At 47.0% G+C, this 13,188-nt stretch overlaps 1 protein-coding gene across 5 annotated transcripts in view; it reads left to right on the top strand.

Annotated features, from left to right (window-relative positions):
• The first annotated feature begins 1,833 nt into the window (after nucleotides 1–1,833).
• The window catches only part of BNIP3L (BCL2 interacting protein 3 like), a 52,580-nt gene continuing 41,225 nt past the window's right edge, over nucleotides 1,834–13,188 (top strand). Inside the window, exons 1-2 of one of the 5 annotated variants that reach the window (XM_033949476.1) lie at nucleotides 1,834–1,896; nucleotides 2,789–2,963. In XM_033949476.1, coding sequence (XP_033805367.1) covers nucleotides 2,897–2,963 — 67 coding nt within the window. In that variant the 5' untranslated portion in view covers nucleotides 1,834–1,896; nucleotides 2,789–2,896. Of the gene's footprint in view, nucleotides 1,972–2,028; nucleotides 2,159–2,788; nucleotides 2,964–13,188 lie in introns of those variants that run through there. The other 4 variants (XM_033949480.1, XM_033949479.1, XM_033949481.1 and 1 more) reach the window with 4 other exon arrangements.

Below are 13,188 nucleotides of genomic sequence, written 5' to 3' on the forward strand. Positions count from 1 at the left end.
TTTTTATTGTACCAATTTAATGCAATACTGGACACAAATTTGGGACACCATTTCCAATGTATTTTCTATATCGAACTCTATAACATATGAAACTATAATTCTTCGATCATCCAACCCCAATTTTGTCATTAATTCCACTCATTCTAGATCAGGGATCTCTCCTTTTGTGAAAAGAAACATATTGATTATTTTTCCAATGAATTGTAATGATGTGTAAAGGCCAAGGCTATCATGAAGTCGAATAATCTAGAACAGGGATCTCGAAGTCCCTCTCCTTGAGGGCCGCAATCCAGTCGGGTTGTCAGGATTTCCCCAATGAATATGCATTGAAAGCAGTGCATGCACATAGATCTCATGCATATTCATTGGGGAAATCCTGAAAACCCAACTGGATTGCGGCCCTCAAGGAGGGACTTTGAGATTCCTGTTCTAGATTATTCGACTTCATGATAGCCTTGACCTTTCACATCATTGCAATTCATTGGAAAAATAATCAATATGTTTCTTTTCACAAATGGTGAAATACTCTATGTGCTTTAGAAAATATGAAGTTATAGCCGTAAAACATAATCATTTGCCATCTTTTATCAAAACATGGGGAGTCTTGGATGCATAACCTGGTAATATTACATTCCTAATCCTTTTATGAACTCTCTAATTGTTTGTAGTTGTTTGAGCACTGTAATATTATTACAGCTATTTGAGGTTATTGTTATTTATATTTTGAAAATTTTACATATATAATTTTAAAAAAAATAAATTTATTTTTGTATAGCCTGATTGTGGGTAGCTGACCCAAAGGGCTAGCTGGTGCCCTACTGCCCAGCGACTGTGTCAGTGAGACCAGGTTGTAATAGCAGCACTACCAAGGGAGTCTAATGTTTAGAGCAGGGGTAGGGAATTCAGGTCCTGGAGAGCCCTATTCCAGTCGGGTTTTCAGGATTTCCCCAATGAATATGAATGAGATCTATTTTCATGCACTGCTTTCAATGCATATTCATTGGGGAAATCCTGAAAACCTGACTGGAATACAGCTCTCGAGGACCGGAGTTTCCCTACCCCTGGTTTAGAGGGAAATTTCAAGACATGCTCCCACCCCCACCTCACCAAAATACTGCAGCCACAGCACCACCAAGCCACCTCCCTCCTAGCTGCCTTATTAATAAAAATCCACAGACCTGACCACATACTCAAGATAAGTCCATTTAATGATAACAAATAAGTACTTTGCACATTTTTAAAAATGATAAAAAGATATAAAAAAAGATAAAAATTAAATGATTGACAAATATTGATCCAGGGAAGATCGTGCACATCAAGCTTTACGTGGTGATAAAGTTTGAACGTGGAGTGGTGCATCTGAGGATCATTATAGTATTCTGGTTATGTGGATTCGTAAGTTTGAATCTAGTATTGTTAGAACATTTGGATTGGATACTATATTATTTTTTGCTTATTAATAGAAATGCCATTTTCTGCTGCCACAGGACCAGTCTTGCAATAAGAGCTGTGGCATTTTGTAGCTCTTATTGCAAGACTGGTCCTGCGGCACCAGACGATGACATTTTATTAACGTACCTACCGAAGACAAGGTTGCCAGCTTTTTCACCGAGAGAAAAAAACCAGACACCCACTCTGCTTCGCGCACGTCTCTCCCACGCAGCTCCCCATCCCTCCACGATTCCCGCAGCCACACACTCCCCGACGGATCCGGCCTCTCTTTCGCTCCTTACAGCCCTCGAACGGGCCCAGTCTTCAAACTCTATCGTTCACGGCGGCTGCCATTAAGGCACTCGGCCTCCGCCGACGTCGCGGCTTTCCCCGCCTCCTATGACGCAGCTTCCTGTTTGCACGCGGGCGGGACACCGAAGAGGGAAAGCCGCGACGTCGGCGGAGGTAGCTTTTGTTAATCGTAGCGGCTGCAGGTGACCGAGGCCAGGTGGGAGGACAGGGGCAGGGGGAGGAAGAGAGGTGAGGGACTGACGGACAGACTTTGGGCTTGCAGGGGAAGGGGGTGGCGGGGAAGGAAACGCCGGAGGGGGAGGGGGCGAGATGTCGGCTGGACCCGGGGTTTGGAGAGAGTGACAGCAAAAGCGGTACCGGCCAGTTGGGAGGCTGCTGAGCGGGAGATGACCCATGTAGTATGCGAGTTTTAGCTGTAAGTTATTGTCACGGGCTTTAGCGCCCTTATTAAGTTTCAGTCGCTAAAAATGTTATTTACTGATATAATTCTGTAAATAAACATCACCACGGGTTCAAATCCTATGGTTGCTTCTGTGTCCCTCAGTTCTTCCTATTAAGCTCAACCGATCTTCGTTTAATTTAAAAAAAAAATAAATGCCAAATGTAAAACCTGTTTCTTAATCTCTCCCTCGCCCCAAGAACTGAGTTAATATCAACGGTTTTCTTTCATAGCAGGTTAGATGGTTGGTGCTCAGTTTATGACTTTTTAATGGTATATTTACATTTTTTAAAAAATGAAGAAGCCAGTTGCCATACGCTTTTCCCAATCGAATTTGTTTAAAATGTGAAGTTTCATTATAACAACACCAAAACCACAAATAACATTTTGTATAATGCAATAGCTGTGTATTACCTAGGCTCGTCTCTACGTGAAATGTCCTGTCATCACATCTGGCCTCTGCTTAACCTGTCTAGGTGCATGAGATCCTAGTTGCACAGTCTGGAGTGTGATGTTAGTGAGGGGCGTAAGGCAGAACACACTGATGATAAAATAGGGGAGGATTGTACTCATATTATTATTATTTTTGTGCTGTGCTTGCTCTAGCTCTGCTACGTCTTGAGTGTGTTCATGTGGCTGCGCTCCCTATATGCACGAGAATTCTAGTGTCAGCTGCAAAGAAGCTCCAGCTTCGTTCCATTTGTCTCCTTAGCCATGTCTTCTCCAGAGCAGCAGAGTATTACCACTGCAGACAACAACAATGAGGAGCCGGGGCTGAACAGTAAGTGTGGGAAAGAAGGAGGCGTTGTAACTAATAAACTTAGAAACACTTATAGCATTAATAGCAAAAGTATGGTTATGGGTAGAAGTTATAGAAAAAAGGAGGGGGGAGGGAGTAACTAATCTGTTTATAGATGTATATGTAAAACTATAGACGTAAGAAAGAAGTCCAGTTACCTCCATCCTTGTACCTGCAAAGGTCTGGCTAGCTTGTTGGTTCGCAATGTCCCAAGTGAATCAACAGGGCTTTTCAATGGATTTTTTATTTTTTTCTTAATATCCTGGGGAGAAGGGAGGTGGTGGTGACTTATAAGTGACACGGTATAGCATCCATTAGACATTTGAAGGAATTTTGACCAGTCAGGCATGTCAATGGGTAGAGCTGAGTGTTTTCAAGGTTTGATGAAGATATATCAAAGAAAGAATCCCCATAACAGCAAAAGAATATGACATTTCATTCTGAACTGGCATTATGCTGCTTGGAGCAAAGTAGAAGTGGGACCTTTTGCCAGAGGAGGTCATAGCAGAGTAGCAGAGTGCACCTTCAGCTTTTAAAGGATGTACAGTAGCACTGCCTAGACCTGTCCTAAAAAACTGCTGGGTTTTCAGGCTTTCCATAGTGAATATTCATGACATGAGATAAATTTGCATATCATCACCTGAAAGCGAATGTGTGCTTGATGCAAAACAGTGACAATGAGAAATTCAGCGTGCTGCTTATAATATTTTTTTAAAATAGCATAGTAAACAACACAACTGTTATGCTAATAGCCACAAAATACTTCAGTAATGTAGTGAACACTTAAAAATTGATGTGACCCCAGATGGTAATGGGAAAAGAATAGAAATATCTACATTCTGAGCTCCTTATTCAACTCCTCATCCTCCACTTATCCAAAGTACGAAAGCAGTTGCAACAGTCACTACAGCTTTACTGTACACTCACAAACCACATTGGTTTCCAGGGAAGATGGTTCAGTGCCTTTGAATGTTTGCTGACTTTTGGAGCCCATATTCACAGCTGCTACTTGACAGATATGTTTCTGTGACTACATTTTGCGGTCCTGCCCCGCAGTTTAGAAACCACTGACTTGTAAGAAACATAGAAACATGATGGCAGATAAAGGCCAAATGGCCCATCTAGTCTACCCATCTGCAGTAACCATTATCTCTTTCTCTCTCCGAGAGATCCCACGTGCCTATCCCAGGCCTTTTGTATTCAGAATGCTATAGGTAACAGCTATTTTATTGAGGTCTTTTATATAGTTAATGAGCAGATTTGATAACGAGGGGTGTTGCAATTAGATGATTATTATGTTTGGGGTGGTCCTATGAATGTGATGGTGTAATTAGTATAATAATAATTGTTGTTGCACAGTGAGATGTTATTAGGTTTGTAACTTGTTATAATGAGCTGTTTTTATAGAATTGTAATCTGCTATAGCACTTCAGGTTTTAGCAGTACATTATGTAATCAAATCAAATCTGTGCGGCTGAGGGAAAGAGAAGCTCTTGAATCAAAGATCTGTGATAGCACATTTGGTTGCTACAAATCAGCAAACTAGATGGACCAAATAGTTCTATTCTGGCTACTTTTATGATTCTAAATATATTGTTCTTAGGCAATTATATATACTGTGAATATCCTGAAAACCTGTCTGACAGTTTAGGGAATTGTGGTCTACCATCTCATCACAAGAGTGCTTGTTATATACGTAAATTGTAAGGTCTGTAATATCACTGACAATGGAAACACAAAACTTGTGGAATAAATCCATTAAAAGGGTATTCTAGCTTTCCCTCAGACAGTCTTGCTGTGAAAGTCAATAGGTCTTTATAATATGGTGACCTCTGTGGTGAGAGGCTGAGCTGGACATAATTTTTTACCCATCGTATACAGGAACTTGTACATGTATGGTGTGGAAAGCTGGTATTGGGTCAGCCTTTCCCTACAGGCAGAGGACCATTTTCTTAACCCCTAGTTAGTTTGTCTTCCTCTCGCAATGTGTTTCTCATAAATTACCTTCAGAAGTTTGTTCTCTTCTCAGTGTGCCCTATTTGTTCTTAAATATTGATGGCTAACTGTTAGTAACTGCCCCATTTAGATTCCAGAAGAGTTAAATCACAGACTCAGCTAATGTTTTGTTACTGTTGAAACACAGTGGGAGAGGCCTCCTAATCTTTGTTAATAGTTAGGAAACTGTTGTTTTTGTTCCGTTCATGTGGCAACTCCTGCTTCAGCAACTGTAGAGTGTAAAGAATTTCACCCATTTGCTCCTTTTAGAAAGAGGTAAGAACGCACATTACTTTTATATCTTTGGACCTAGTTAACATATTAGTAGATCCATATGTTGATATGATGCAGTGCCTGTTGATCAAACTTGTGGGTGGTTGTTGTTGTTTTTTAATGTGAAAGTCACATTTTGCTCAATCATGCCATCCTTTGTGATTGCATAGTTTTTATTCAGATTCTATTGCCTGCCACTTTCTAATCATCCATCCTACCCCTGCCACTTTTTGCTTCAGACCATCATTGAAATTTGTTTCATGATTTACTTATTTTCTAGTATTGCTATCTTGAGCTAATTCTGTCTTGATCTAAGGAAGGATTTTTAGTTCCTGGAGTGGCCTAGTTATAGCCTCGGCACCCTGAGTTTGTGGGTTCAAGCCCCATACTGCTCCTTGTGACCCTGGGCAAGTCACTTAATCCTCCATTGCCCCAGGTATGTTAGACGGATTGAGTCCACCAGGATAGTTAGGGAAAAATGCTTAAGTATCTGAATGCAAACTGCTTAGACAACGTCCATTGATATGTGATATATAAATAACTTACCCCCCTGCTTTTATGAAGCCGTAGTAGCGTTTTTTATTGCCGTCCATGGCGGTAAAAGCTCCGATGCTCATAGAAAGCTGCGGCCGGCAATAAAAACATGCTTACTTGGCTTCGTAAAAGGCTTCGTATTAAATAGTTAAAAATACATTGTTAGTCCAATAAAAAAGTGTTACTCTTTTGTTTATATTTATGACTCTTTATTTCTGTGCAGGTTTTATTTGACACTAATTCCAGATTTAAAAAAAAAAAAAAAATCCACATTTATAATTTAGAGCCTCTTTTATCAAGCCATGAGTAGTAAGTACCGCATGGCAAATTCACCGAAGCCCTTTCAATCCTATGGGCTTCGGTGCATTTATCGCGCCAGCCTGCACTATTTGGCTTGATAGTTATCACTGAAGATCCACATCTAACACTTTGATGGGGTCATGTTTGATCATTTTGAATGGATATGGAAATGTATTCTCTAGTAAACTGGATACTGAGATGTAGTGGTCTAAGTTGCCACACACAGTGCATTCCTTGGGAAGCACTGTTGGATAGGAACAGGCTGACAGTGTTCTAATTGAAAACAAATTTGTAAAGTAAACTCTGATCTTTGAGGTCTGATGGTTTTACATGTTTGTCTACTAGTTCAAGTAGTGCTCGTCTTTGTTTCATCGATGATAAATATCAAAGGCACTAGTGTAATTCAGTTTAGTATGTTTTAAATGTGTCTTAAAACAACATAGTTCTTGTAAACTACTGTAAATTACTGCTGACTATAATGTTCTTTCTCTCAAGTCACATGCAATCTTTTGGAGCAGAGTGTGAGTAAACACAGTAAATAGAGAAATAAAGCTGTGGTCCCAGGTTTTAAAGTTCTCCACAATATTAAGCATTTCTCCTAATCTTAGTAAGAACCATCTGCTAGCTTAGTTTCCATAGCAAAGCAGCAGATGAATCCAGAGACTAGTGGGTATAGCTCACATCGACCAGCAGGTGGAGATAGAGAACTGATTAACAGTTGGCCTTAAAGGCTGGTGTTCCTTTAGTTAATTCAGTTTTGCTCTATCTCCCAGCAGGGTTGGAGCTATACTTCTAGCTCCTGGTCTCTGCCTGCTGCAGGATAGATTAAAGTGGTGTTCTGTTAGGATTCCTCTGTTGAGACTAGTTCTCTTCAGTAGGTGGGGGTGCCTGGCTGATTGGTGCCGGCTTTGGGAGGTACACCTGGGCCCTCCCAGGTCCCTGCTCCACCCTCCCCTCCGTTGGATAGAGGGGTTCCTTTCCAGGTGCAGGATATTGGCTGGCTTCTTCATTCCAGTATAAAAAAAAAAAAAAAAAAAAAAATGGAGCCTTCCTGCTAGTACTGAGCCGGGCAGTGGTTAACTCGGCTTCCAGTACACTTACCAACGATTGCCTGGCTTCGGGAGTAAGCGGCGGACCGGGTGAGTGATTTCCTTGCCTTTCTCGATTGTGGTCGCGTTTCCCGGGTGCCGGGCGTCTTGGGGGGCGGAGTCGTCTTTCGGCGGCGTTCGCCGCGTGTGTAAAAAAAAAAAAAACCGCGTCGGAGCTGTTTGGCAGGCCGAGGGGGGATGGCTACAGAAGTTAGTCAGCGGTGTTCGCGCTGTGGGGAGCGCCGAACACGGTCGGGTCTTTGTTCTGCCGGGTGCTTGGAAGCACAGGCAGACGACCCGTTTTTGGCGGCTTGCGAGGCGGCCATGTCCCGGGTGCGGGAGTCTTGCGCAATGTCCCCGCCGCTCGGAGCCGATGCAGGGGTGCTGCAAGACTCGGCCATGGAGGACAAGAGTGAGGCGGCGGGGGAACAGGCGAAAGCGCTGGAGGCCGGCGCGGCCCCTCCCCTCGGCTCGGAGCAGGGCGGGGGAGTCCCTCTTAGCTGGGGTGCATTTTCACCCGAATTTGTAATGTTGCTCCATCAGGCATTTCAATTGCAGCGCTCGCAGCCTACCCAGCCGGGGCTGGGGGCCGGGCGGTCCCTTGCAGTTCCCTCTACCTCTAAGGGGGGGGAGGGGACAGAGGCTAGACCCACGGCAGGGGCAACAGGATCCCCGGGGCAGTCGCAGGGGGCTAAGAAGCGCAGGCTAGTGGCTGCGGAGGCAGTGGATATTTTGCCTAGATCTCCTTTTTCCTTGCCGGAGTCTTTGGAGGAAGGGGAGCTCTTGGATTGGGACTCGGAGAGTATCCCGGGTAGGGAGGGGGATGACCCTACGGCTATCCGGTTGTTCCATAGAGAGGAGCTTTCTTCTTTTATTACAAAAGCTTTGCAGACTTTGAACATTGCTCAGGAAGATGCCACGGGGTCCGGTAACCCCTTGATGGCAGGTACCCGTAGGCCGCCTAAGGCCTTTCCGGTCCATGAGGCCATGCAGGAGCTGATCTCGGCGCAATGGGAGGCGCCGGAGGCCAGTTTGCGGGTGGCAAGGGCCATGAGGCTCTTATATCCGGTCGTTCCGACCGAACTGGACAGGTTTAGATTGCCTAAGGTGGACGCTCTGGTGGCAGCGGTGACTAAAAGAACTACCTTGCCGGTAGAAGGGGGCGTGACACTTAAGGATGCACAGGATAGAAAGGTTGAGGCATCCCTAAAGATGTCCTTTGAAGTGGCTGCTGTTACCTTACAGGCCGCAATATGAAGTTCTTACGCGGCGCGAGCTTGTCTGCAGTGGTCACAAGGGATGACCGATAATTTGCTGGAGTCTGGAGGTTCTATCCCTTCGGAACTGGCTGATTTGGAGTCCGGCTTGGCTTATCTGGCGGACTCCTTGTATGATATTATTAGGGCGTCTGCGAAACAGATGTCTCTGTCTGTGGTTTCCCGCAGGTCCTTGTGGCTCCGTCATTGGGCGGCCGATGCAGCATCCAAGCTCCGACTGGTGAGACTCCCATTTAAAGGGGGGTTATTGTTTGGAGCAGAGTTGGATAAACTGGTAAAGGATTTTGGGGATACCAAAACGCAGCGTTTGCCGGAGGACAGGGCTAGGCCCCCGGTAAGGGCCGCATCGTCTAGGCCGCGGTTCCGGGATGTTAGGCGGGCCAGGGCTGGTAAACCTTTTTCCAGGTCTGCATCTGGCCCGTTTTCTGCTTCGAGACCTCGGTTTCAGCAGAGAAGTTCCTTTCGGACGGCGAGACCCTCTTCAGGGCAGTCAGTCCGTACCCCAGCCAGTCGCCCTCCACAATGACGGGGGCTTGGCTCCCTCCGCCCTGCCCTTAGGGGGTCGGCTTTCGGCATTCCGGGCGGAGTGGGCCAAAGTCACGTCAGACCAATGGGTATTAGACATTGTTCGCGAAGGGTACAAATTAGAATTCGCCGCTCCCGTCGTAGATTCTTTCTTGGTGTCCCCGTGCCGTGGTGCGGCCAAGGGAGCCGAGGTCCGCAGGACACTGCAGGGGCTGCTCGAGCTGGGGGCGGTGGTACCAGTGCCCCCGGAAGAGGTAGGCCGCGGTATTTATTCCCTGTACTTCATTGTTCCAAAGAAGGGGGGGTCCTTCAGACCAGTGCTGGATCTCAAAGGGGTCAACAGATTCCTCAGCGTGCGCCATTTCCGAATGGAAACGGTGCGCTCGGTGATTGCGGCGGTAAGACCAGGCGAGTTTCTCACGTCTCTCGATCTCAAGGAGGCGTACCTCCATATTCCGATATGGCCTCCGCACCAGCGGTATCTGCGGTTTGCGATTCTGGGCCAACATTTCCAGTTTCGGGCTATGCCCTTTGGCCTGGCGACGGCCCCCCCGCACTTTTTCCAAGGTCATGGTGGTAGTAGCCGCTTTTCTACGCAAAGAAGGGATTCGGGTACACCCTTACTTGGACGATTGGTTGATACGTGCCTCATCCCGGCAGGAGAGTTGGGCGGTGACGCAGAGAGTGATCTCTCTCCTTCAGTCTTTGGGGTGGATTGTCAACTTTCCCAAGAGTGTTGTGGCCCCATCGCAGTCTTTGGTGCATCTGGGGGTACGGTTCGATACGGCTCTGGGGAAGGTGTTTCTACCCCGAGATCGGGGGGAGAAATTGCAGGCTCAAATTCGCCTCCTTCTCGGGTCACCCAGACCTCGGGTTTGGAATTATGTACAGGTGCTGGGCTCCATGGTGGCGACTCTGGAGGTAGTTCCCTGGGCCCGGTGCCACATGAGGCCCTTACAGCAGTCTCTGCTCTCTCGCTGGTCTCCAGCTTCTCTGAACTACAATGTGCGTCTCCAGTGGAGTCCTCGAGCGGCTCACAGCATGCGCTGGTGGCTCCAGGACTTGCATCTTTGGAGGGGCATGCCGTTGGCCACACCAGATTGGGTGGTAGTGACAACGGATGCCAGCCTGCAGGGCTGGGGAGCCCAGTGCATGCAGACGTCGGTGCAGGGAATTTGGTCTTCCCAGGAGGCTCAATGGCCCATAAACTTGCTGGAGTTAAGAGCGATCCGGTTAGCGCTGCGGGCGCTTCAGGCACTAGTTCACGACAGACCGACCAGGATCTTTTCGGACAGTGTCACGGCGGTCGCGTATGTCAATCGGCAGGGGGGGACCCGGAGCCCGCAGTTAGCCGAAGAGGCAAGACATTTGTTTCAATGGGCAGAGCTGCATGTTCCGCTTCTGTCGGCGGCGCACATTGCAGGGCACGAAAACGTGCAGGCAGACTTCCTCAGCAGAACTCTTCTCGATCCGGGAGAATGGGAGTTGTCGGCTCGAGCATTCGGCCTGTTAGTCCGTCGTTGGGGGTTGCCGGAGATGGATCTCATGGCCTCTTCCCGCAATGCGAAGGTGCCTCGGTTCTTCAGCCGACGCAAGGATCAGGGATCGGAGGGGGTGGACGCATTAGCTCTCCCGTGGCCTCCGAATTCCCTTCTTTATGTCTTCCCACCTTGGCCCATGATAGGGCGGGTGTTGCAACGCATCTCTCGATTTCGAGGCAGAGTAATCCTGGTGGCTCCGGATTGGCCACGGCGGCCATGGTACGCAGATCTGATGCGGCTGTCGGTCGGCGAGCAGGTAGCGTTCCAGGTTACTCCGGACTTGCTAACTCAGGGTCCAATATTAATGGAAGATCCGGGCCGCTTTGGTCTTACGGCCTGGCTATTGAGAGGGCAAGGCTGAAAAAGAAGGGCTATTCAGAACGGGTGATTTCGACCCTGCTTAAGGCTAAGAGGATTTCAACGTCAGCCTCCTATGCGAGGGTCTGGAGAGTCTTTGAGACTTGGTGCGGAAGACACGGAATTGCGCCTTTCCATGCTTCTCTGCCGGCTATTCTTGCGTTCCTGCAGGAGGGCGTAGAGAAAGGGTTAGCATATAACTCTTTAAAGGTTCAAGTATCGGCCATTGCCTGTTACAGGGGCCGGGTGGCTCGCTCGGCTCTCGCATCACAGCCGGACGTGGTGCGTTTCCTCAAGGGGGTTCAACATATCAGGCCGCCGGTTAAGCGAATTTGTCCAACTTGGAACCTTAAGCTCGTCCTTGGGAAATTGCAGGGGGCACCGTTTGAGCCCCTGTCAGCGGCCACGTTGAAAGATGTCACTCTAAAGACAGTTTTTTTGGTAGCGATGGCTTCAGCAAGGCGAGTATCGGAGCTGCAAGCGCTTTCTTGCAGGGAACCCTTTTTGCGTTTCTCGGAGACTGGGGTGACGGTGCGGACGGTGCCGTCCTTCCTGCCTAAGGTTGTTTCGTCATTTCATGTGAACCAGAGTTTGTTCCTGCCATCCTTCAGGAAGGATGATTGGGGGAAGCGTTTTTTGTCGGTACGGCTACTGGATGTGCGCCGTATGCTTCTCCATTATTTGGAGGTGACGAATGATTTTCGCCGGTCGGACCATCTCTTTGTCGCGTTCGCGGGTAAAAACAAAGGGATGGCGGCGTCTAAAGCGTCCATTGCGCGTTGGGTCAAGGACGCTATTGCTTCGGCGTATGTGTTGTCAGGGAAGAAGGTACCGGAGCATCTTCATGCTCATTCCACTCGGGCTTTGGCTACATCTTGGGCGGAGTCCGGGGGGATGTCATTAGAGGAGATTTGCCGGGCGGCCACTTGGTCGTCAGGGAATACTTTTTCAAAGCATTATCGGTTAGATGTAGCAGCCCGTTCAGAGGCGAGTTTTGGCGCAGCAGTGCTGGCAGAGGCGGCATTGGCGTCCCACCCAGTTTGAGTTTGCTTTGCTACATCCCACTAGTCTCTGGATTCATCTGCTGCTTTGCTATGGAAGGTAAAATTATGGTCATACCTGTTAATTTTCTTTCCTTTAGAAGCAGCAGATGAATCCAGAGCCCCTCCCCATATGCACGGACTGGGTGTAGGGTGGTTAGGTCGTTAGGGTAGCCGGGGCTATAGTTGGTAAGTGTATTCTTTCATGACTGAAAAAAAAAAAAAAAAATATGTATCAATTCAATTAAAATAAAAAAAGAGAGAAAATATCAATGGGATTCAGAAGAGAAAGACAAATTTGTTACTGGAATGGAGTTTGTGGCTGCTCATTCTCCTTTCGGGATGCTTGGGCAAAGTGCATAACTGAATTAACTAAAGGAACACCAGCCTTTAAGGCCAACTGTTAATCAGTTCTCTATCTCCACCTGCTGGTCGATGTGAGCTATACCCACTAGTCTCTGGATTCATCTGCTGCTTCTAAAGGAAAGAAAATTAACAGGTATGACCATAATTTTACCTTATTCAAACGATACTGTAGAATTACAAGGCAATTGTGCACTTTACTTTGGTTATCTCTAGAAAAGTGGTTTACTACCTATTTTTATTTTATTCATTGCAATTCAGGCTTATATTTTCTTGTGTTTTTTTGGTTGGCTCCAGGATTTAGTGACAGAATGAACATACGAGGGCTGTTCAAAAAGTATCGGACTTTTATTCATAAAAAGTACTCGTATTCAGATACAACAATCTTATACTAATCTCCTTCAAAGTAGTCACCTTGGGTTGCCACACACTTCTTCCAACGGTTCTGCCACTGTCGGAAGCAGCGCGGGAATGCCTCTTTTGAGATTGCTCGCAACTGGTCTGTCGCATTCTGCATGATGTCTTCTTTTGACTGAAATCTAGTCCCTTTCAGGGGCATTTTCAGCTTGGGGAAAAGCCAGAAGTCACATGGAGCCATGTCAGGAGAGTAGGGAGCCTGAGGATTCACAGGTGTGTTGTGTTTGGCCAGGAAACTCTGTATCAAATGTGAAGAATGGGCAGGTGTGTTACTGTGATGGAGCTGCCAATTGCCCACTGCCCACAGGTCCGGCTGTTTGCATCTCACAGCATTACGAAGATGATGCAGAACCTCTTGGTAGTACCACTTGGTGATGGTTGTGCCGTGTGGTGTGTACTCGTGATGAACCATGCCACTGGAGTCAAAGAAGACGGTCAGCATCACTTTGACATTGCTATGGACCTGCCTTGCTTTTTTGGGCATCAGGGATGTTGAA

This window comes from Geotrypetes seraphini, chromosome 6, assembly GCF_902459505.1.
Source record: "Geotrypetes seraphini chromosome 6, aGeoSer1.1, whole genome shotgun sequence".
Taxonomy (NCBI): domain Eukaryota; kingdom Metazoa; phylum Chordata; class Amphibia; order Gymnophiona; family Dermophiidae; genus Geotrypetes; species Geotrypetes seraphini.